Genomic DNA, 24234 nt, shown 5'->3' on the forward strand with positions numbered 1-24234 from the left:
AAGAAGAAGAATGTCTGTAAAAGGTGAATAAATGCGACATTTGGCCCTTCTCAAGCTCATAAATGCTTCTGTCCACGTCACACGTTCTCGAGGGGAAACGAATTGGCTACTCCTCCTATCACCAGCCATGGGCCCAACCATGATGTATGTGTTTCATCCATTCCATTCATCCATTTTTACGGATCATTTTAGGGCTTGATCCCAAAAATGAGAGGTATATAAATCTCAGCTAGACCACACCACCGGTAAACAATAGTGATTGGATATCCACCATTAAAATCCTCCTAAGGCCCACTGTACTAATTATTTGATATCCAATCTGTTGATTAGGTCATACAGACACAGATGAAGGGAAAAAACAAAGATCAGCTTGATCCAAAACTTTTATGGCCCCCAAAAAGTTTTTAATTGTCTACGCTCATTCAACATTGTTTCCTATAACATAGTCAACTTTATATTGGGATATACCTCATTTTTTGTCTCATACCATAAAATGATCTGGTAAAATATATGGATGACATGGATAAAACACATAAATCATGGTGGGCCCCACAAAGCACCGATTACTAGCCATTGGCTGGTGGGAAGGGGAGTAGCCAATCCGGGGTTGAAACAAAAGGTAATTTCTTATTCACTCTAGGACTGTACAATTACTGAACCAAAGGATAGGAGCATTTTCTTCTTAAATAAATAATAAAAGTTATCAGAAGGCCATCCTTGGAATATCTGAAAGGCATTACCTCTCCAGATAATGTAACGAAACTTTGAGGTCATACGATCCAATTCCCCTGGAAATTTGAATAGGCCCTGCCTGTTGAGAGCCCTACTGAAAACGTTAATTTAACAGTTTGGTTAAACTCGCATGACAGTGTCGTCATGCCGAAAAACCTAACCGATTTGCGCGACGAAAACCGTGAAACGATAACGACCATGTTCCCTCTTACACACCTTCCGGACAACCCTGCAAAGCCAACTGATACTCCCTGCTAGTGACACGTGTATAAGTTCCACCTCCCAATCTCTCAGCCATCCCGCTCTCTTTGGATCCCAAGGAAAGCCCACATTCCAACTGTCTTCAATTCATTCATCATTCTATACCCTGTTATCCTCCCTCTCTTCAATCAAACAATGTCATCTCCCCAAAATCCTTAATCATCATCTCTCTACTCTACCATCGAATCATCTCGGCCGTCGTCTCTCTACCCCACCATCGAATCATCTCCGCCGTTCATATCTTCTTCATCTTCAATGTACCCTTCTGTTGACATGAATGACCTCGTCGAGAACCTCTTCCCCAATTCCTCTTCCAATCCTTTGCCATCGGCTCCCCCCATCGACTCCTTTGAAGAAACCCTTATCACGATCCCTGGCGCCATTGTCCACCTCATCGACAAGCACTGCAGTGTAGAGCTTGCGTCCGGCGATCTCACCATCCTCCGCATCCGCCAGGGTGTCAACACCATCACCGTCCTGGTTTGCGTCGGCAATGTCATCCAATGGCCTCTCGCCAAAGATGCGGCCGCAGTCAAGCTCGATGACTCCCACTACTTCTTTGCCTTGCGTGTGCCTTCATCGGACGGTTCAGATTCTGGTGATGAGGATTTCAATGATGGGTCCGAGATTCTTCTCAATTATGGGCTGACAATCGCGTCGAAAGGACAAGAAGGATTGTTAAAAGAGTTTGATGCCATTTTGGAGAAGTACAGTAGTTTTTCGGTCCAACAGGTTTTGGAGAAATCAGAGGCGCTAGATGGGTCAGTGGCAAAGGGGGTGTCACCTGCTGAGATGGAAGCGGGGTCGAAGAAGGAGATGATGGAAGAGCAGTCCGTGGCGTACTGGACGACACTGGCTCCGAATGTAGAGGAGTACGGTTCGGGCATGGCACGGGGGATTGCGGCAGGGTCTGGGCAGCTGATAAAGGGGATCGTCTGGTGCGGTGATGTGACGGTGGAGAGATTGAAGTGGGGAGATGATATATTGAAGAGGAGGATGGGGAAGAGTTCCAAGTCAGTGGAGGTCAGCAACGAAACACTGGAGAGGATAAAGAGGTTAGGAATTCGTCATCTTTTTATGGATTTGTGTTTTGACTCTATTCGGTTCCTATGCTGTTTGTGTTATTGTTTATGCAGTTTCTATGAATTGGGTTTCTGTATGTTTGTTTGTTTACCATTTTCATTTAATGTTTACCTGCGCTCCTAATTGTGACTTAAAGGGAAAATTCCACGTGTCACGGTGGTCCATGGTTGCGTGGGTCCCACTGCACTTCAGCCATAGTAGGAAAATCTGGCTAATAAAATGATTTACCACTCCAATCAAATCTGGCTAATAAAATGATTTACCACTCCAATCAAATCTGGCTAATAATCCAATCAAATTGGAAGCCTGCGAATGGATGGTATGAAATGTTCTCGAAGTGGTCTACCAGTTGGATTGGTGGGATTGCGCAGTCCATGGGGTTTGCTGAGAGGTCCACCACAGGGAACTCACCGGATAAGCAATTTGGATCGTATGTGTCATGTGTCCATTTTGAATTTTGAGTGTACTGCACCACATAAGGAGACCGGTACTCTCTGCTCAGATTAGAGGGGAAAAGATTCCCCTTCATTGCATTTACTCTAGTTTCTTTGATTTGAGCTTTGATTTATTTGTTTTATGTGTTTATTGTGGAGGAGTTATCCCATGCCTCTCCCTCTTTTCCTATTATCAATCATGATTACCTGATCGAACCCAAGGGTTGACAACCCCAAGTGCAGGGCTGCAATGCAATAATAACTTGGTGAGACTGAGGTCGAATCCTCGGGTGTCACGTCCCGAAATTTAGATACACAGTGTGCACCCTCATACCTAAGTTATGGGACATGACTTGTACACTATGTTACTAAAACTATTCATTTATATCATTTTTCAGAAGCTTAGTTAAAATGTACACTAAATTTCCAAACTAAAACCTTAAGGAAAACATCACACATTCATTTATTTAAATCGCATACACCTATATCCACCATCACGATCATTTATGGGTATTCAATTCACATATTAATATCATTCACAAAAGTTAATCACAGTACTATAGTCTACCCATTTGGGGCTTTATTAAACAATTCATTAACAAAAGCTAACTATTCATAACTTTCAGTTAGTTAACTCAAAATTTATTTAAAGACATAATTAAATGAATAACATGAGTTCAACTAGGTATATTAGTGATTTAACATATTTAACTCGTCTTCATCAAGATAGGGCTATAGCCCTTATGAATCGTCCATTGGTCTACCTTCCTGCCGTGAAACTTTAGCAATAGTTTCATCATCCACTAAATCTGTATGATTTTTCCATCAATAAAACGTCAGCTGGTCAGGCTCATGAGTGAACCCATCATGGTTCATGCACATCATAATTAAAATAGCATGCATGATTGACATGAGATGCATGGACGCGTGAATGCATCAAGTGGGTTGATCAGTCCACTTACTTGGGTTGAATCCCATCAACCCGTATCTCCCCCATTTTGGGATAGGCTTCCACCATCTTGGTAGGCTTTCACATAATGTGAGTATTCAGGAATGGTCCCCTAGATCACCCAGTACCGTAAGTACCTACAGGCAGTGTTTTTGTTATCGACAAGAAATCGATAATATCGGCGATATTATCGGTGTCGCTAAACCAGCGATACCGAAACCCCAGATTTTTGTTTCTCTTCCTAATGTCGATAAAATATCGGCGATATTTTCAATTTTATTGAAAAAAAATAGTAATCATTCTCCCAATTTTTAGAAAAAAATTGAAATAAATATAAAAAATATATGGAAAAAAATCTCTTACCTTCTTTTTTCTTTTTTTTTTTCTTGAGATCTACCTGCGGAAGTGGCTTTCGGTTGGATTTAGTGGGCCAATCGCTGTTGATTGCTCCGATTTTTTCGAGATACGAAAACTCTAACCCCCCCCCCCCCTTTTAAAGAGAATATTTGAAAGTGAACCCGATTTCTCTAAGAGTTATGGGGATTTTGGTTCAGATTTGAAAAAGAGAAAGATAAAGTTTTAGAGAGATTTTTGGATTTTTTAATGGAAAAATATCAAAATCTCATCATATTGCAGGTTTTCCCGAGAAGACGAGAGACTTTCGTAAAAATGAAAGCTCTCTCGCTCTTAACTCTTAAAATTTTAAGGGAGTGGATTCCGTGCGACTTTGGCTTTACGGAAGATGGTGCAACCCTCACTGTGGGGCCCACCTTGATGTATTCTTAATAAATCCATTCCATCCATAAGTTTTTCTAGGTCATTCTAGGATATAAGCCCAAGTAGATCTAACTCTCAGGTGGACCATATTCTAAGAAAAGGTGTTCGTTAAACCTCCACCATTAAAAACTTCCTAGGGCCCATTGTAATGTTTTTCTAATGTTTATATGTCATCAAACCTATTGATAAGGTCACATAAACCTGGATGAAGGGAAAAGCACAAATATTAGGTTAATCTAAAAATGTCGTGACCCATGAAAAGGCTTTAACAGTCAATCACCACTCTTTCTTATGTGATGGTCTGCCCAAGATTTGAATCTATTTTAGTTTGACTCGTATCCTGAAATGAATTGTAAAAATGGATAGATGGCATGGATATGTATGCATTCCATATCCATGCAGTCCATCTATTTTTATAGATTATTTTAGGGAATTGCCCCAAAAATGAAGGAGATACAAATCTCAAGTGGACCACACTAAAAGAAATAGTGGTCATTGAATAACCACCAATAAAAATTCCCTTAGGTCTACTGTAATGTTTATTGACCATCTTTTTAAGTTTATCTAAAATGTGAGTTTTCCACCATTTAAAAGCATGGGTTACCACTGTTTTTAATTGAAATAAAACTAATAATTTAGGTAACTTTTAAGTTACTTTTATAGTGTGAGTTCCAAGCCATGTAATTGAATGTCATACCATTAAAAACTTCCTAGGGCTCACTTAATGTTTCCATAACGTTTATTTGTCATCCAACCTATCATGCCCCAAACTTAAAAATCGGGCTCACAGAATTCCCGATTGCCGAATCCGGTGCCGACAGCCTCCGCAGTACCCCATTCTCGGCTCCTGGCGCCCATACACCAGATTCCGATCCTGGGATCCTACGAGAGGATTTTTCAACGTACATTTATCTCGTAAGAAGCATAACCACAAGTTTACCCAAGTCACAAAGGCAACATTATCATCATATATCCACTAATATAAACAGTTGAATACAGTGCTGAAGGGAAAAATACATATATCAAAAAGCGAAGCTTCAGAAGACAGCTGCACACTTCAATGCTCCACGCTGCTGCGACCTAACGACACCTGCACGCATCTATCGTGCATAAGCTTATAGAAAGCTTAGAGGGTAGTGAAAGTGTGTGCGCAAGTTAAGTGCCAAGTATGCAATATCAGAGCAATGCAGAAACATGCTGGTAAGTCCATAAATACCATCAACCTTATTCAGGTTATGCAATGCAAAAATATAATAAGAAAAGAAGATATTCAAAGCTATCACAATGTTTATTGAAAAGAAAGATGATCAAATCTCTGAACTTCTCATTGATATTGCCTCAATGGAAGAGGATTATGAAGATTTAGAAGGGATTCCGTCACCAAACCATGCCCAGGAGACGATGGAAAACAACAGGATTTACCAATCCCACAATCTCAAATAAGAAAAGAAGATATTCAAAGCTATTACAGTGTTTATTATAATTTGAGTCACAACAAACCATAGAAAATTGAAAATATTCCTTAAAATCAACTAGAAATCAATGAAGTTCAATCAAAACAAGAATCAAAGTAAAGTAAACATCTCAATCATGCTACAAGCTTCACGTCTTAGCCCTAGCTAAGAGATTTAGCCAACCATAGACATGATTGAACTAAGAATTCTTAAATAAAATATAAAAAACAACTAAGGAAAAAGAAGAAAGACTCTTGGCGGCGGCTCTCCGCCCTTTTGATCCACTCCTTAAACCTTAGAAGATACCTAGAAATGTCATAGGGACTCTTATTTATAGTTGTGAAGGCCCATCTTACGAACTCCTTGGAATTTTCGGAACCGTCTTGAATTTATACACTCCACATAAGTCCCACATTATGCTTCGGTCGGACCGCAGTAAGGTTGAAAATTGCGCTTTAACGCTAGACAATTCTACGAGATTTCGGTCGGATTGAAGTTAATGCTGAAAAATCTTGTGCAGAAAATTTGTCAAATTTAGGTTAGACTGACTCCAACTGAAGCTTTAGTTGGACCGAAGTTCACTCAGGTCAGACCGAATTAAGCCTGAAAATCCTGATTTCTTGCTGAACAATTTTCTGTGATTTTGGTCGGATCAAAGTTGGCTCAAGTCGGATCGAACTGTCCCATTTTCTGTTGCGGATTCTACATTCTTTCATGTCATTTATTTATCCTTTGTACTTCCTTGAATCTTTGGCATGTGAATTCTTCATTCTTGGTCTCCTAAGATCCATCTTTTACATTGGTGATTCATGAGCATTAAATCCATATTTTTAGCATTCTCTTCAATCCAAGCTCTCATATTCACCTTGCAACAAAAACATATATAAAATATACCATTAAGCCTTATCATGTTCATAAAACCAGGATATAAATAGGGGAAAATATGTAATATTTGACATTAGACACACTCCCCAACCAGCATTTTGCTAGTCCTGAACAAAAACATGCGTGAAGCAATTCTGAATTCTCCATGTTCAAACCCTTTTTTAGAAATCAATCCTTTGTGCAATTAAGTATAGGTGAGTAGCATTAAGACAAGAAAGTAGGATTTTGAAAACCTAGAGCCGAATCATATAAGCAATTCATTAAATAGGTTTTTTGTCGATTAAATCAGAGCATAAGTTCATATATCAAGTTTTCAATGTGTTCGGTGAAAATCAACTTACTTTCCATAAAAGTACTATTATTTCATTAGTCATGCTCATCACCTCAGATTAATTGAATAACCAAGTGTTGATTCCGAACTTATCCCCTTCTTCTTCTTTTTCTAGTTTTTGATTTTATATCGACGGTCTCTTTTTATTCATTCAGTTTTCTCATATTTATTTATTTATTTTTCAGATTTTTCATTCTTTTTTAGTCTTTTCATGACCTTTTTGTCGATCTCACTATTTTTTAACTGTTTCTTTTCATCTTTTAAGGTGAATAAAATTCTCTAGACTCAATTCTTAACATCTATCAGTGATTTACATGCCAACAATCAGAAATTCTAACATAACTCACCAAAATCAACTTGAACGTGTCTTGTGACTTAAATTAACATGATATTCAGACTTCCTCTTAATTAATTGAGTGCAAGAACCATAAGTGATAGGCTACTTAGTTGATCAAACTCCAATAATTCAAAATTCAATCTTTATCTTATCATTATACTCAAAACATTCTTTACATGCATAAATTATCGTTTTCCAAACAGATTTCAACTTGAAACATTGAAAATTTTAAATTTTTTTGCTTAAAACTAAGGAAACAAGAAAACACCGATTAGTTTACCTAATCCACACCCCCCAACCTAAAATCTACATTGTCCTCAATGTAAAAAATTATAAACATGCAATACATATGAAACAATGAAAATAATGGATAAGTGATGGAAAGGTAGTACCTGAAGAAGATGAATTGCAGCTCTTCCAAAGTTCTTAATGTGAAGAAGGGTTAGCACAACAACTAAACAATTGAAATAAAACTATCCTAGTCATAAATCTTATGAAACCAATAAACCTAACTACACCTCCATCATACTATGAGGTTAATTCTAATATACAAGATCAGTCAGAGGTATGGACATGTCCTTTGAATTAAACTTCTCAACAAATGGCTTTAGACGATGTCCATTTACTTTGAATACAGTGTCATTTGTTGGGTTCTTTATCTCGACGACCACATGAGGATAGACATTAATAACAGTGAAAGGGCCGGTCTAACGAGATCTGAGTTTACCCTGAAAAAGGTGTAACCGAGAATTGTATATGAGGACTTTTTGATCGGTTAAGAATGATTTTCGAAGAATGTTCCTGTCATGGAACACGTTCATCCTATCCTTGTAAATTCTCGAGTTCTCGTATGCATCATTCCAGATTTTCTCGAGTTCGTTCAATTGAAGTTTGCGCAGCGAGCCAACATTGTCCAAGTTAAAGTTCAAATTTTTAATAGCTCAGTAGGCTTTATGTTCCAACTCCACTGGAAAGTGGCAGACTTTCCTATAGACTAATCTAAAAGGAGATATACCAATAGGTGTCTTAAAAGCCGTATGGTAAGCCCATAAAGCATCGGTCAAATGGATTGACCAGTCCTTATGGTCAGGATTAACTGTTTTCTCCAGTACATGATTAATTTCTCTATTAGAAATCTTAGCTTGCCCACTTGTCTGCGGGTGGTATGGAGTGCTCACCTTATGGGAGACATATTTCTTCATTAAGTTTTCAAATAGCCTATTACAGAAGTGTGAACCTCCATCACTAAGTATGTGTTTAATTTCCCTATTGAAAATCTTAGCTTGCCCACTTGCCTGCGGGTGGTATGGAGTGCTCACCTTATGAGAGACGCATATTTCTTCATTAAGTTCTTAAATGGCCTATTACAGAAGTGTGAACCTCCATCACTAATGATGGCCGAGGCATTCCGAACCATGAAATGATGTTTTCTTTTAAGAATCTAATGACCATTTGATGGTCATTGTTCTGGCACAGGATCGCTTCAACCCATTTAGTAACATAGTCTACTACTAGTAAAATGTATAAATTCTCAAAGGATTGGGGGAATAGTCACTTGAAATCGATGCCCCAGCAGTCAAATGCTTCAATGATCATCATGAGATTCAGAGGTATCATATTTCAATAGGACAACTCTCCTAATTTCTGACAACACTCACAAGCTTTGCAGAACTCATGAGTGTCCTTAAACATAGTGGGCCAGTAAAAGCCACACTGCAGAATTTTGGTCATGGTCTTTTTAGTAGAAAAGTAACCACCACAGGCTTGAGAGTGACAGAAGGAGATGCCACTTTAGTATTTATTATTTAGCACACACGTTCTTAAAATTTGGTCTGGGCAATATTTGAATAAATACGGGTCATCCCAGAAGAACTTCTGAACATCGGCGAAGAATTTTTTCTTATCTTGTGCAGTCCAATGTGTCGACATGAAACCTGTGGTAAGATAATTATAAATATCAGCAAACCAAGGTAATTGGGAGAGTTTAAACAGTTGTTTATCAGGGAACATGTCGTTTATAGGTATCGTCTCAAGGGGATCGGGGAGGTCAAACTTTGAAAGATGGTCAGCCACTACATTTTCTACTCCCTTTTGTCTCGTATTTCTAAATCAAATTCCTAAAGTATAAGGATCCATCTTATCAAGCAGGGCTCAGTATCATTCTTAGAAAGAAGATACTTTAGTGTCGCATGATCAGTGTAGATTATGATCTTGGATTCGATCAAGTAGGACTAGGGCTATACACTAGTCGAGCTAGCTCGACAAACTCGCTCGACTCAGCCCGAGTAAGATCGGATTGACTTGGCTTGAATGGCCAATTTGGGTCGAGTCAAGCTATTTTTGTGAAGCTTGAGTTGAGTTCGAGCATGGGTCATTTCAACTCGACTCGACTTGAAGCTTGATTAATAAATAAAAAAATTTAATATTATATTTATATTTAATATATTTAATATATACTCTTAACTTAAGTTTAAGTTATATATATATATATATATATATATATATATATATATATATAAACCTAGCTAACCCGACCGGCCCTACTTTTGGGGCTTTCCCTTTCTTCTCCTCTTTCTCTCTATTACCTTACCCCAACCATCCGCTACCTGCACACCTACCCGGCCAGCATCCATCGGACCTCCAGGCTTCTAACACGCTGCCCGCACGGACTCATCTCCACTGGACATCTCTTTCTCTCACTCTCCTGACTCCCGGTCTCTCTAAACGAACCCGCGCCCAATCGGCCAATCCCGATCGAAGGTGGAAGATAGTATTGTTGAAATTGGAGGTTTTGGTGGGCCATCAAAGTAGGCCAACAGCATCGGACAGTTCTGATCGAAGGTGGAAAATAGCATACACTTCTAAAATAGCCAGGTAGATCACCATGCATCTTCCTCATTTTTAATTTTCCTTCATTCTTCATTTTTATTTGTTAGGATGGCCCACTTAAGACATATGTTGTTGGCCACTCATCTTTGGTGGATTAATACTTCTTGGATCGGTCCATTGATGTATGAGACGATCTGGCCGTCCATCCACTTAGTGGACCACCATTGGATTGGGCCACTTCATGTATGTATTGTATCCTTGATCTACGTCAACTTGAGTAACTCTTTTTTAATGGTGGGGCCCACCATGATGCATATGCCTTACACACACTATCCATCACATGATGATATGAATAAGCCCGAGCTCGACTCGAGGTAAACTTGACTCGACTCGAACCACTAGCTCAACTCGACAGCTTTGGCAAACAAGCCAAGCTTCAATGTTGAGCTCGAGGCCGAGCTCGAGCTCAAGTACAACATGGATGAGTCGAGCTGAGCTTAGCCCACCTCGACCTGACTCGGCTCAATGTACGACCCTAAGTAGGACTTAAATTTGTCTAAAGGAAATATTACAACTAAGAGTTCCTTCTCCATAGTAGAGTAGTTCATTTGGGTAAAATTTAGAGTTCTACTTGCATAGTGAATAACGTAGGGCTTCTTCTCTTTTCTATGGCCTAACACCGCCCCAATTGCATAGTCGAACACATCACACATAATCTCAAAAGGAATACTCCAGTCAGGTGGCTGCATGATAGGTGCAGTAGTTAACATGCTTTTGAGCTTAATAAAAGCTTCCTGGCAGTGCTCAGTCCACTCGTATGATACATCCTTAAGTAGATTATATAAACGATGAGAGAGGTGACTAAAGTCCTTTATGAATCGTCTGTAGAATCCAGTGTGTCCTAAGAAGGATCGTACGTCGTGTATACTTTTGGGATGTGGTAGGTTATATATAAGATCAATTTTGGCCTTGTCCACCTCAGTTCCCTTGGATAAACTTATATGTTCAAAACAATTCCCTTGGGAACCACGAAATGACACTTCTCTTTGTTCAGAACCAAATTCTTCTCCTCACATCGCTTCAACACACATTTAAGATTTTTCAAGCATTTGTTGAAGGATAGACAAAAACAGAGAAGTTGTCCATGAAGACCTCTAAATATTCCCCTACTATGTCAGAAAAAATACTCAACATGCATCGCTAAAATGTAGCAGGGGCATTACACAGTCCAAATGACATCTTTCAGTAAGCAAAGGTGCCATAAGGACATGTGAACGTTGTTTTCTTTTAATCTTCAAGGGTTATCTCTATCTGATTGTAGCCCAATACCCATCAAGGAAGCGGTAATAAGAATGACCAACTAACCTTTTCAAGATTTGGTCAATGAAGGGTTAGAGGAAGTGGTCCGTTGTCGTGATGGTATTCAATTTTCTATAGTCAATGCACATTCTCCAACTAGTAATAACTCTAGTTGGCACGAGTTTATTGTCGGCATTGACTACTATAATGATTTCGGATTTCTTAGGAACCACCTGAGTTGGACTCACCCATTGGCTGTCGGATATAGGATATATGATACCCACATCCAACAATTTAAGTACCTCTCCTTTAACCACTTCGTTCATATTTGGATTGAGTCGACGTTGTGGTTGTCGGGAGGTTTTCACATTATCCTTAAGATGAATGTAGTGAGTACAAATCAAAGGATCGATTCCCTTGAGATCTACAATTGACCATCCAAGGGCTCATTTATGTTCAATGAGAGTAGCGATAAGCATACTCTCCTTCTCTTGCTCAAGGTGGGAAGAAATCACCACCAAGTATGTCTCATCTTGACCTAAGTAGATATATTTAAGATCAGTGGACAAGGGTTTTAGGTCAAACTTCAGTGCTTTGAGGCTAGATGGTAGAGGCACTGCTCGGTTTGGGGCAATTTCTTAAATTGTGGCCTCCACCGATTAACTTCAAGTACCGGTGTAGTATCAAGCATGTCATCCATCTCCCTAATCATGTCATCATCCAAATTGGGGGAGTGTGCTAAGTACGTCTCTAGAGGGTCAAAGGATAAGATCATCAGAGCTCTATTTTTTACGAAAGAGTATCATATTAATGTCGTGGGCCTCATCATCATCCTCTACCTATCTGCTCATGTTGAAAAAGATATTGAGCTCTAACATCATATTTCTAAAAGACAAATTCATGACCCCATTCTTGCAATTGATGATAATGTTAGATGTAGCAAGGAACAGGCGACCAAGTATGACAGGGATTTGAGTGCTCAAATCTATAATAGGCTGAGTATCCAGGACGATAAAAATCCACTGGATAGTAGAATTTGTCAATATGGACCAACACATCCTCAATCATCTCCCTCGGTACATGAACTGAGTGATCAGCAAGTTGTAATGTGGTCTAGGTGAATTTTAATTCACTTAGACCCAGTTGTTTGTAGACCAAGTAAGGGATCAGATTTACGCTCGCCCCCAAGTCAAGAAGTGCGTTCTCAATTTGATGATTCCCAATTATACAAGTGATAGTTGGGCTACCAGGATTTTTATATTTTTGTGGCACATTTCGTTTGAGAATGACACTCACTTTTTCTATCAAGAGAATTTTCTTTTTGATACTTTGCCGCCTCTTGATTGTGCATAAGTCTTAGAAATTTGGCATATGAAGGAATTTGTTTCACAACATCTAGAAGAGGGATGTTAACCTTCACTTGTTTCAACACCTTTAAAATATCCTATGAGTTGGCTAGAGGTTTTGGTGCAATCAACCGTTGGGGGAATGGAGCAATCGACTTGCTTTAAGGTTCTGGTTTTAATCCATGTGAGGCAATGCTAGGTCTCTTATTTGTGTCTTTTTCCAGGTCCTTAGACTTTTCAACCCTTACCGGAATAGATTTGTCAGTTGTCTTTCCACTCCTAAGAGTAGTGATAGACTTAACTTGTTCCATTTGATTTGAAGAGCTTGGGTCACTAATTGCATATTGCAGTTTTGGATTAGAGAGAGGTTGGGCTAGAAGTATCCCTTTCTCCCCACTTGTAAGTGGGCCTCAATCCTTTAAACTGATTTAATTAAGGTCTTGGAAAGCCTGTAATATGTTTTGATTGACAAGCTCCTAATTTTGAATGTGTTTTAAAACCGGATCCTCCTGAGGCTTCTTTTGATTTAAAAGTTGAGATAGAACCTTTGAGGGTTAGATGTTTGTCCATTCCTCCAACTGAAATTGGGATGGTTCCTCCATCTGGGATTGATGTATTTGAGGTGGGTCCACTAAAAGGTCTTTGGTAATTATTCACGTCATTTGATTGCTGATTCAATACATCTTGAAAAGCAGGTATGGTTGGACAATTTTTAGTTGTATGTATGTTGCAAGCACAGATACCACAAACAACTTCCTTAGCCTTATCCTTCTTAAGTTCCTTGGCCTCTATTTTCCTTGTGAGGTTAGCCACTTTAACATTTATGTCATCTTCCTCTTTTAAAATATATATCTCGCCCCTCTCCTTTGATTGAGTGGGCTTAGAAGTGGTGATAGGTCTTTGGGAGATGTCCCATGATTGTGCGTTTTCAACAAGTTTATCAAAGTAATCCCACACATCATCAACATCTTTGTTCATGAATTCCTCATTGCATATTGTCTCGACCAATTGGCGTATGGAAGATGACAGTTCATTGTAGAAGAAATTTGTTGTGCACTATGTTTCGAAGTCATGTTGTGGGCATGAACTGACAAGATCCCTAAACCGATCCCAGCATTGGAAGAATGTTTCATCTTCCTTTTGGGTGAAGTTCATGATCGACTTTCTGATGGTGTTCGTCTTATGGTATATGAAAAATTCCTTTATGAACTCCCTTTTTATGTCATTCCATCTGCCAATGGATCATAGACGTATTGAATGCAACCACGTCTTAGCCTTTTCTGTTAAGGAGAAGGAAAATAGTTTCAACCTGATCGTGTCCTCAAACACATTAGGAAAGCATAAGGTGGGTATTATTTCATCAAACTCTTTCAAGTGTAGATATGGACTTTCAGATTCAAGTCCATGGAACTTTGGAAGGAGTTGGATCACCCCTGACTTGATATCCATATTTCTTGTATTTCCTGGAAACATCATACAGGAAGGTGCGCTCACCCTCGCTGATTGTAAATAATTTCATAAAGTACGAGGTGGACGTGCGTTATGTACCCCATTCTCATCCTAAATTTTCTTAACTGGAGGTTGAGGTTGATTTGCAGCCATCACTTCTATTGACTCTGAGGATCTCCAGTGGTGTCTAATCTTGTGATGGATAGGCAATCCTTCAACCGATCCTTTTTCACTTAAGAGACGTCGAGTGTTGTCACGAACCCACTTGGGTATGAAACACTCAAAGCCCTCAAGTAATTAAACCTAAACCTGAGAAAAAAAACTAGAGAAACTAAAACAAATAAGAGATCTAAATAAGAGAGAATTAGAAAGAGGTTACCAGACTGGAGATTGCTATGTTAGAATCATATAAAACAGAAAGCCAAGTTAGAGTCTAAAAATAAGTTCAAAAAAATCATAACCTAGAAATAAAATAAAAAAGTTAATCTTAATCTTAACCTAATTCTAATACTAATTAAATTCAGACAACGGCACCAAAAACTTGTTACAACCCTAAGTGTAGGGTTGTAATGTAGTAATAATCTTGGTGAGACCGAGGTCGAATCCACATGGACTAATCTTGTACGTTTCTGAAAGTAATTAAAACTAGAAGAAGAAGGAGATCTAAATATGAATTATGGAATAATTGGAAGTAATTGTGAATAAAGTTAACTTAAACTTGTGAACTTAAAGGTGGGAACTAGGGTGCCAAGGATCCACATGTAGCTATTAGGATGCTACCTTACTTGATTCAAGAGATCCAATTGGAATCAGAGTCCTATCTTATCCATTTAGAAAGAGAGATGATCAAATCTTTAAACTTTTCATTGATCTAACCTCAATGGAAGAGGATTGTGAAGATTTGGAAGGGATTCTGTCACCCAACTATGCCCAGGAGACGATGGCAAACAATAGTATTTACCAATCCCACAATCTCAAATAAGAAAAGAAGATATTCAAAGCTATCACAGTGTCTATTGTAATTTGAGTCACAATAAACCATAGAAAGCTGAAAATTTTCCTTAAAATCAACTAGAAATCAATGAATCTCAATCAAAATAAGAATCAAAGCAAAGTAAACATCCCAATCACGCTATAAGCTTCACCTCTTAACCCTAGCTAAGTTATTTAGCCAACCATTAACATGATTGAACTAAGAAATCTTAAATAAAACATAAAAAACAACTAAGGAAGAAGAAGAAAGACTCTTGGCCATGGCTCTCCAACCTTTTGCTCCACTCCTTAAACCCTAAAAGATACCTAGGAATGTCCTAGAGACTCCTATTTATATTTGTGAAGCCTCGTCTTACGCAACAACTTGGAATTTTCAGAAACCGTCTTGAATTTATGCATTCCGCAGTCCTGCATTACGCTTCGATTGGACCGAAGTTGGGTTCGGTCGGACCGAATTAAGTTTAAAAATTGCACTTTCTCGCTGTACAATTCTATGCAATTTCGGTCGGATCGAAGTTGGCTTTGGTTGGACCGAAGTTGTTGCTAAAAAATCTTTTGCAGAAAATCTGTCAAATTTAGGTCGGACCGACTCCAACCGAAGCGTTGGTCGGACCGATGTTGACTCAGGTCGAACCGAATTAAGCCTAAAAATCTTGATTTCTTGCTGGACATTTTTTTTGCAATTTCGGTTGGCACGAAGTTGGCTCACTCGGATCGAACTATCCTGTTTTCTGCTGCGGATTCTTCATTCTTTCAAGTCCTTTCTTTATCCTTAGTTTCCTTGGATCTTTAGCATTTGAATTCTTCATTCTTGGTCTCCTAAAATCCATCTTTTGCCTTGGTGATTCTTGAGCATTAAATCCATGCTTTTAGCATTCTTTTTAATCCAAGCTCTTAGATTCACGTTGCAACACAAACATGTATAAAATATACCATTAAGCCTTATGTTTATAAAACCAAGATATAAATATGGAAAAATATGCAATATTTGATACTTAACAAACATGGCTTCAGTTGGAGCTAAGTGTCGAGCTGAATTATATTTGAAAATCATAATTTATCGTTGGACTGTTCTGTGCACATTCGGTTGGACCGAATCAACCTTAGGTGGGACCGAATCGTCTATTATTTCCGTTGATGCACCTTGTGATTTTTCAGTCTTTTCTTCATCCTTTGTACTTGATTTTCCTAGATCTTTGGCACTTGAAATCTTTAATAATAATATTCAAATTTCTAATTCTTCATCACCTTCAACTTGATTTCTTTTTGAGCTTTAATCTATTCTTTTAAGCATGTATTTATATTTAGGTCCAAAATCTCTTTGCATGTAGAAAACATATATAATTATATCGAATTAACACTTAAATATAAGGAAAGCTAATGCAATTTAGAGGATAAATATGAAATATTAAAGCCCTATCACTACCCATCTGGTTGACTCTATATCAAATGCCATTTTCTAAAAGTCTCATAGTCCAGCTGATCTTAACCATGCCGTATGTTATTATTCTGCCTCAGTTGTGGACCATCCTGTTTTGGTAGGTGGGATTAGGGTGATAGGATCACGACCTCCAAGTGGAAGTTCACTATAGTTGGCACTCCCAACAGTCTTATTGTTCTTCTGCTAAGTTATGAGTGATTTGCTTAATCTAATAACCAAGATAGATTGCTCATATGCAAACTCAAAAGATTCTTGTTGTCACTAGATTGGGAGGGACACTTCCTGGGTGTTGTTAGCCAGTTCTATCTCGATCAATGTTAGATCATGTTCCCATTTCCCTTGATTCATCTTGTTTCTCATTCGGCCCAACAAAATCCCTTTTAAGGTGGAAAGCGAGGGTTTTTCAAGGATGGTTGCATCCTGGTGGGCTAAGTGCATGATGGAAGAGTGGGCTAGAAATAGGCTTCTCAAGAAATTGCAACATGTCAATTCTAAGCTGAAGGATTGAAGTAAATCCAATTGTTGGTCCGATGAGATGAGGAAAGAAGAGTTGTTATACAAGATTAATGACAAAGACATGGAGGAAGGGAGTAACCGGCTGGATGAAGATGAGGGACTAGAGAGAGTCTCCAAAATTCAAACATCAAGAGATGTTAAGGAGAAAGGAGATGATGACAAGGTGTATTTTCAAATTTTCTTTGCTTTTTTTTTTTCACCGTTTCGCATTTCCGAATCAATGCATGGTGATGACTGGGTTACTCCTGTTGTTGATCTCAACTTTGCTGCATTTTTTCTTCTTCTTCTTCTTCTTCCTTCTTCTTCTTTTTTTTTTTTATTTTTTTTTATTTTATTTTAAAAATGAATTGTCATCTTCTAAAAAAATTGTGGACCATTGCCTTCATTCATTTTTACCCTCTATTCAAGGGGTTTGAATCATACAAATAGGATTGTCTGATCATAACCATTTTCTGATCATAGCGTACAAATGTAGTGCCCTCCAAGTAAATATTTTAGATCCATCAAGGTGAGGCCAACAAGTATTGTATAATGGCTAACACATCATAATTTGATGCATTACGATGTTTGGCTTATTGGAATGTTTTATGATGTTTGGCTTATTGGAATGCATGGCCATCAATGGCCTCATTCCATATTGGGTCTCTCCCCCTCATTCCAAAATGGAAGAGAACCCTCCCCTTTCTTCTTGCAACGGATTTAGTGAAAAGACAAAAAATAGCTTCTCTGGTTGTCATGAAAGATCCCAAAATGGCTAAATCTGAAACTCTATAAAAGGGGATCGGCATGAACATAGATATGAATATTGGTAGCACAATATGATACACGATAAGGGGCCGATACACCAATAAAAACCTGAATTTGCTTCTTTTTCTTCTTCTTCTTCTTCTTCTTCTTCTTCTTCTTCTTCTTTCAAAATTTCACTTGTCTCCTCTTTTTATCATCTTTTTTTTTTTTTTTCATATAAACCATGGAAGAAGCTTAAGAACTCATTTTAGGCTAGATGTAGATCTATTTTGGGATATAAAAAAATGATTTGAATGGGATTTGGCAAATCGAAGCGGAATGGAGCATTATGGGAAAAATTAGAAAGAATAGTAAACCTTCACTTTCTTTTTTATATTTTTATATTCTTTTTGTTGTATTTTAACGTAATGTGCCCTAGTTCACCAAATCATGCTTGGTTTGTGTTCAATTAGGCCCATTTAGTTAACCTTCAACAAGTCAAACCGACAGACAACATTCTCATCAAAGAATTATCTGATACACCATCATATGCATGTCCAAAATATTTTTTAAAAAAAATGATTCTTGAATAGATTATTATTCTCCTTTTTTTCCCTTGATATTTTCCTTAATTCTTTGGCTTATAAAAAATTCTGATCGATTTGGGCCGATACGGCCCCGATATTGATACTTGATGCCGTATCATCTCATTTTTCCTTCGTGCCAATACGCTGACCAATGCCTACATTAAGAACGATGGGCATGAAAGGATTTGACATATGAAAACAAGGGAAGAATTAAACATTACCCCTTTTGGTAAGTGATGCAGTCATCAGTGGTGCACCATTTAGAGTGTACCAGACGAGGAGGCATCACCGATAGAGTACTAGAGTGGAGGATTTGATGTGGACAGACGTCGGGTCCATCAGACCTATTTTTTGACACACTACGAGTGCAGGAGCGGCATGGCCGAACCCTGAACATAGATCCATGGGTCAGATTTCACACCCTATCACACGGGTGTTTTAGTTTTAGGCGTTTTTGTTCTTTTCCTTATTTTAGGGGCTTTATTGCACTTTATTTACTTTCGTCTATTTTTTTTGTTATTTTTCTTGTTTTCAGGGGCTTTAGTCACTTTTACTTTTTTCATAGCTTATATATACGTTGTGAGAAACCATATTTTTATTATTATTGAATGAATATAAATTCGTATCTTTTCTTCCTATTTATTAAAGAGATTAAGGTTCTAGGATTGACCATTAAGTGTTGAGAATTCTATCCCGATTTTAGGTTTCTTTCTTTCTAGATCTTCGAGTTGCATGAAAAGGTAAGAATCATCCTCCTTTTATTTTGACGACAAAAGGACTTGTACTTTCTTCATCTCGAACCTTTCATTCTTCACCCCTTTCGTTCCTATCTGAATATCTCCTTTATAGTTTGAACGGAAAAAATGGATGGTTAGTTAGTAAAATCAGATTGAAACTTGATTATAGACTGACTTATGCTAGATGCTAGATCTAGTATATTCTCATATCCCTAGGTCCTCCCTTTTTACTGTTTATGCGATTTTATGTTAAGGGGCATGAGCCTGACGGATTGACCTCATCTTTGTTTTAAATTTTACCTAATCCCTTTGATTGGAAACAGCTAGTTAATTGGTATATTTATTTGAACATTCTTTAACTTGATTATACATGCATCTAGGATTATGCCATTACATGTCTCTACATAGGGGGCATATTTTGTTGACTTTAGTCAGCCTTTTTTCCTAGTTTTTTTGAGTCCCCATATATAGATCTAGGCCATATAGTGTAATTGTATTGCATTAGTATCATTGTTTTTACCCTTTCTCGCACATAGATCTAGGACCATTCACTCGTCATTCCTGGTGTATGCCCACGCGCACTGGTCTTGGGTTCGGTCTCCATTATACCATGAACTCCGATCAATTTACTAAGGCTATGGAGGGCCTAACTAAGAGAATAGATCAACAATTTCAAGCTTTGAGGGATAATATCGCGCAGCAGTTTGCGCATCAGGATGGTAGGTTCACGCGTTTAGGGGAGAGAGTTGTGCATTTAGAGGGTGGTATTCCAACCGTTGTTGTAGGTGGAGCCCAGGCAACCCCCAACACTAGGGTTGTCAATAAGTCCCAAATTGTGTGCCCTAATCCGCCTAGGGATGGTTTGGACGCAGACCAGGCCCGTGACCCTGATAACAGACACGATGGGGTGTATCCATTACCACCCACACACAATTGTGATCCTATTCTTCCCACCCAATGGGAGGGCCATGATCGGGTGCATTGTCAGCACCCCCAAAGATATCATGAGCACGAGGACCCTTTTTCTAGGGTCATGATGGGCATTAAGGTTGACGCCCATAGTTTTGATGGGAGATTGGACCCCAAAATTTTTTGTAATTAGTTAATAGACATGGACCACTTCTTTGAGTGGCATAGTCTATCAAACCCACGACAAGTCGGGTTCGCCAAATGAAATTGGTGGGCCAAACAAAACTATATTAGGGAATGTGGAGCGTCGTCATGAGCGATCTGGAGAGGGGCTAGTTCTCTTTTGAATTGAGATGAAAGAGTTGTTGCGAGAGAAGTATGTTCTCCTTTCTTACAGGCAGAGGCTGTTGGATCAATGACACATTTTGCGCTAAGGATCCATGACGGTGATGAAATACATTGCCAAGTTTGATGAATATATGTTGAGGTGCGATGTGGATGAGGACCCTGTTGGGGTTCTCTCCCGTTTCCGTATGGGCCTCAGGCCTGAGCTTAAGTAGGAGCTCACGCTTCACATGGTCACAAGTCTGGAACATGCTTACTAGGTGGTGCAGGAACTAGAGCACTATGTGCGCTAGTACAATGTGAGGGGGATTGATTTTCGACTTACTATGCCTAGAGTAGATTCGTAGGGAGCGAGACCCCAGGTCGTAATTCAACCCAGAGTTCAACCTGGTACCCAGCCAGTCAACAAAAATCGAAGTAATAATATGAATGGACCAAGTACTAGGCCCGCGATGCTAGGGTAGTACTACCACTATGGTGGCATGAGTCACATTGATGTTGAGTTTTAAATAAGGGTGGGCGCATTGCCTTTGTTTCCGAACACTCCACAGAAGAAGAAGTGGCAGATAATGTTGATGGTGACAAGGGTGATGAGGAGATCATTATCCCCTCCCTTGACCTGACTAGTGATGCAGGGGATGATACTGTGGAGACTATCCCACTTGTAATAGTGAGGTGTGCCTTAACCCAGACGAAAGAAATCGAAGATTGGCGCAGAACTACCATTTTCCACACTTACGCCAAGTGCAGAGAAAAGAGTTGCAAAGTGATCATAGATAGTGGGAGCTGTGAGAATGTAGTTTCCTCAGTTACTTTGAGTTGCCTGGGGTTGAAGCTAGTCCCTCATCCCAACCCATACAAATTTTCTTGGGTGGATGCGACATCCCTTCTTGTGACCCATCGAAGCCTTGTTCTGATTGAGTTTGGACTATACAAGGACAAGTTGTGGTTTGATGTGGTCACGATAGACATTGGCCATATCATCTTAGGAAAGACATGGCTCTATGACAAAGATGTCACAATATTTGGGTGTACAAATAATTATGTATTTAAGCATGAAGGAAAGAAGCTTGTCTTGAGCCCGCTCCCTCCCGAATCGTCAATAGGAGTTAAAGATGTTACGTCCCCAGGCAGTCCTAACAGTCAAAGGGCGCCTCAGTCGAAGTCTCTCCATATCATAGATGTTAAGGAGTTTGAGAGAGAGACTAAGGCGGGGACTATGGTGTACGACCTACTGGCTAGGGAGAGTACACTTGAGGCTGCTATGGGGATACCTCATGAGGCTCGTCCGGTCCTAGAGGAGTTTCGAGATGTCTTCCTTGAGAACCTTCCACACGAGCTTCCACCAATGCAAGACATTCAACATGCGATAGATCTTATCCCAAGGGCAACCCTACCAAATCTCCCTCACTACATAATGAACCCCACCGAGCATGCCGAGTTGAAGAGCCAGGTGGATGAATTGCTTAAAAGGAGATTCATTCATGAGAGTCTGAGCCCGTGCACCATGCTCGCGCTTCTTACACCCAAGAAAGATGGCACGTGGCATGTGTGTGTTGATAGTACAACCATAAACAAGATCACTATCAAGTATCAGTTTCCCATCCCGAGGCTTGATGACATGCTTGACATGATGGCCACCTCTACTATCTTTTTGAAGATTGACCTCAAGAGTGGTTATCACCAAATTCGTGTTCGTCCTGGAGGTAAATGGAAAACTGCCTTTAAGATGAAAGACGGGCTGTACTAGTGGCTGGTTATGCCTTTCGGGTTAACCAATGCCCCAAGTACGTTTATAAGGGTGATGACCCAAGTGCTGCGACCCTTTATAGGTAAGTTTTTAGTTGTGTATTTTAATGATATCTTGTAACATCCTGAATTTTCACGGCCAGAGTTTGTACTCGTGCTTAAGAAAACCAGGTGTTAATAATGTAGAAATTGGATGTTTTAAAAATCACACCTTATTTTTATTTTATTTTTCATTTGAATCACATGCACATGCATTCATGAAGGTAACATTCACGAGAATAAAATTGGCTGTATTGATTATTTCATCAGAGTAAAAGAATAATTAAATGCTCTCTCAATGGGTGCTTATTACATTTATCGAGTTTGAAGTGGAAGTATGAAACTAAATAGTAAAAGTATCTTCGTATTCTTTCAGTATGATCTTCCATAGGAAGATGGTCCTCTAAGTCTTCAATCTATACATCACCTGCATCATCTGTATGGTTGGGAGAGGATCAACACCCCATTCATTGTGATGGTCATCCTTTAAGATTAATAGAAATTCAAGAGATTCATAAAAGTAATGTAAAGGTTCTAATATGTCCCATACTCCACATCTACAAGAGGTATCAATATGCACAAGTAATCTACATGAGATGCATACCTAGCAAAGTATATATGGTTTATCACACTTAGTGATCATTATAATGGGGAATATGATTAGAGTTATCCGACTCACCCTGCATCTCATACTACGGAGATTCGCCGGCGTATCCCACATTTAACATAGATTTATGCAGTTATCCTAAGACAAGCGCAACACATGACTAGGTGAATCACGCAACCCAGATTGCAGGAACTAATTGTGACATCCAACCCCCAAAAAGAAAAGACCGGATTGGAGCGACTAATTGTGACATCCAACCCCCAAAAAGAAAAGAATTGATGTAACACGTATAACAATTTACATACACCAATTTGTGCACCATCACCCGTGAAACATGGAATTACGTGTCGCCCCAGGGCCGCAACCAAAAACGCATTACGTCCACGATATTTATTCGATCGCTAAAAGAGAGATTCCTAACATAGTACTTGCACCAAAAGGGAAAATCCATTGAATCATGGGAGTTCAGGAATATCAAGACGCATGCCCAAGCCCTTTAAAAATAGATAGCATAAGGCCAATAACATAAGAAGAAGAGTGGCATGGCCAACTCAGCAAAGATAAAAGTGCCAATGGTCAACTCAATAAATTGATAAAGGCAAGAGCAAGGCTTATATCCATCACCTCACATAAATTCATCAAGATCACTTGTAAACAACATCATGTTATAATCTCAAAGGGTAAATAATTGATGGTAAAACAGATAATTGCAGAAAGAATTCAAAGTAATATAAAGGCATGTTAAAGGCAAGATAGAAATAACGTGAAGGCATGTAAAGGTAAGATGAAACAACAGGATGGCATGTAAGGGCAAGGTAATTATAATAACTTAAATTAATGTAAGCCTAAAGGATAAAACCCTCACCTCTAATATTATTCCTCCTCTGAACGTAGACGAGCGTCATAGGATTTGATCTTTAATCTGGTAGTAATGATTTCTTTTGAGTGGTTAGCTTTGATTTAAACTCATCGATTTTTTATGTGATTTGGATCAAAACGTTGAGAAAAGGAAAGAGAAGGAATCTAAGTATGGAAGAGGTTGGGCGTGGACCTACCTTAGACAATAACTCGCTGCGTAGTGAGTCGTTTAACTCGAACGGGGCTGACTTCCTCTTCTTGCTGCCAATGACCTCTCTCTCTTTTCTTCTTCTCTTCTTTTCTTTCTTTCTTTCTTTCTTTCTTTCTTCCTACCTTCCAACACCAAATAAGGCCAGCAAGTTGTTGGATGTGGCTGAGACTCAGACCAACCCTGGAATGAACTCAGGTTTGGACTAAGTCTGAAGACGAGTCACGGAGTCGATGGCAAGCTTGATGGCGATGGAGGCATTGATCTCTCTCCTGCTCCTCTTCTTGCTGGATGGACAACAACCATCCTTTTCTTTTCTTTTCTTTGCATGGCCCCTGACCAGATCCGATTCT

The 24234-nt window shown here is 39.0% G+C and overlaps 1 protein-coding gene and 1 non-coding gene across 2 annotated transcripts in view; both read left to right on the forward strand.

Annotated features, from left to right (window-relative positions):
* Positions 1–1152: 1152 nt before the first annotated feature.
* LOC131226211 (protein EARLY-RESPONSIVE TO DEHYDRATION 7, chloroplastic-like) overlaps positions 1153–24234 on the forward strand; it is a gene marked incomplete at its 5' end in the record, with an annotated part of 135691 nt that continues 112609 nt past the window's right edge. Inside the window, one exon of the mRNA XM_058221984.1 lies at positions 1153–2048. Coding sequence (XP_058077967.1) covers positions 1153–2048 — 896 coding nt within the window. The remainder of the gene's footprint in view (positions 2049–24234) is intronic.
* Positions 13784–13890, forward strand: LOC131238363 (small nucleolar RNA R71). The gene has a single exon (XR_009167764.1). It is a non-coding gene; the product is annotated as a small nucleolar RNA R71 (small nucleolar RNA).

Source organism: Magnolia sinica, chromosome 2 (genome assembly GCF_029962835.1).
Source record: "Magnolia sinica isolate HGM2019 chromosome 2, MsV1, whole genome shotgun sequence".
Lineage (NCBI taxonomy): Eukaryota > Viridiplantae > Streptophyta > Magnoliopsida > Magnoliales > Magnoliaceae > Magnolia > Magnolia sinica.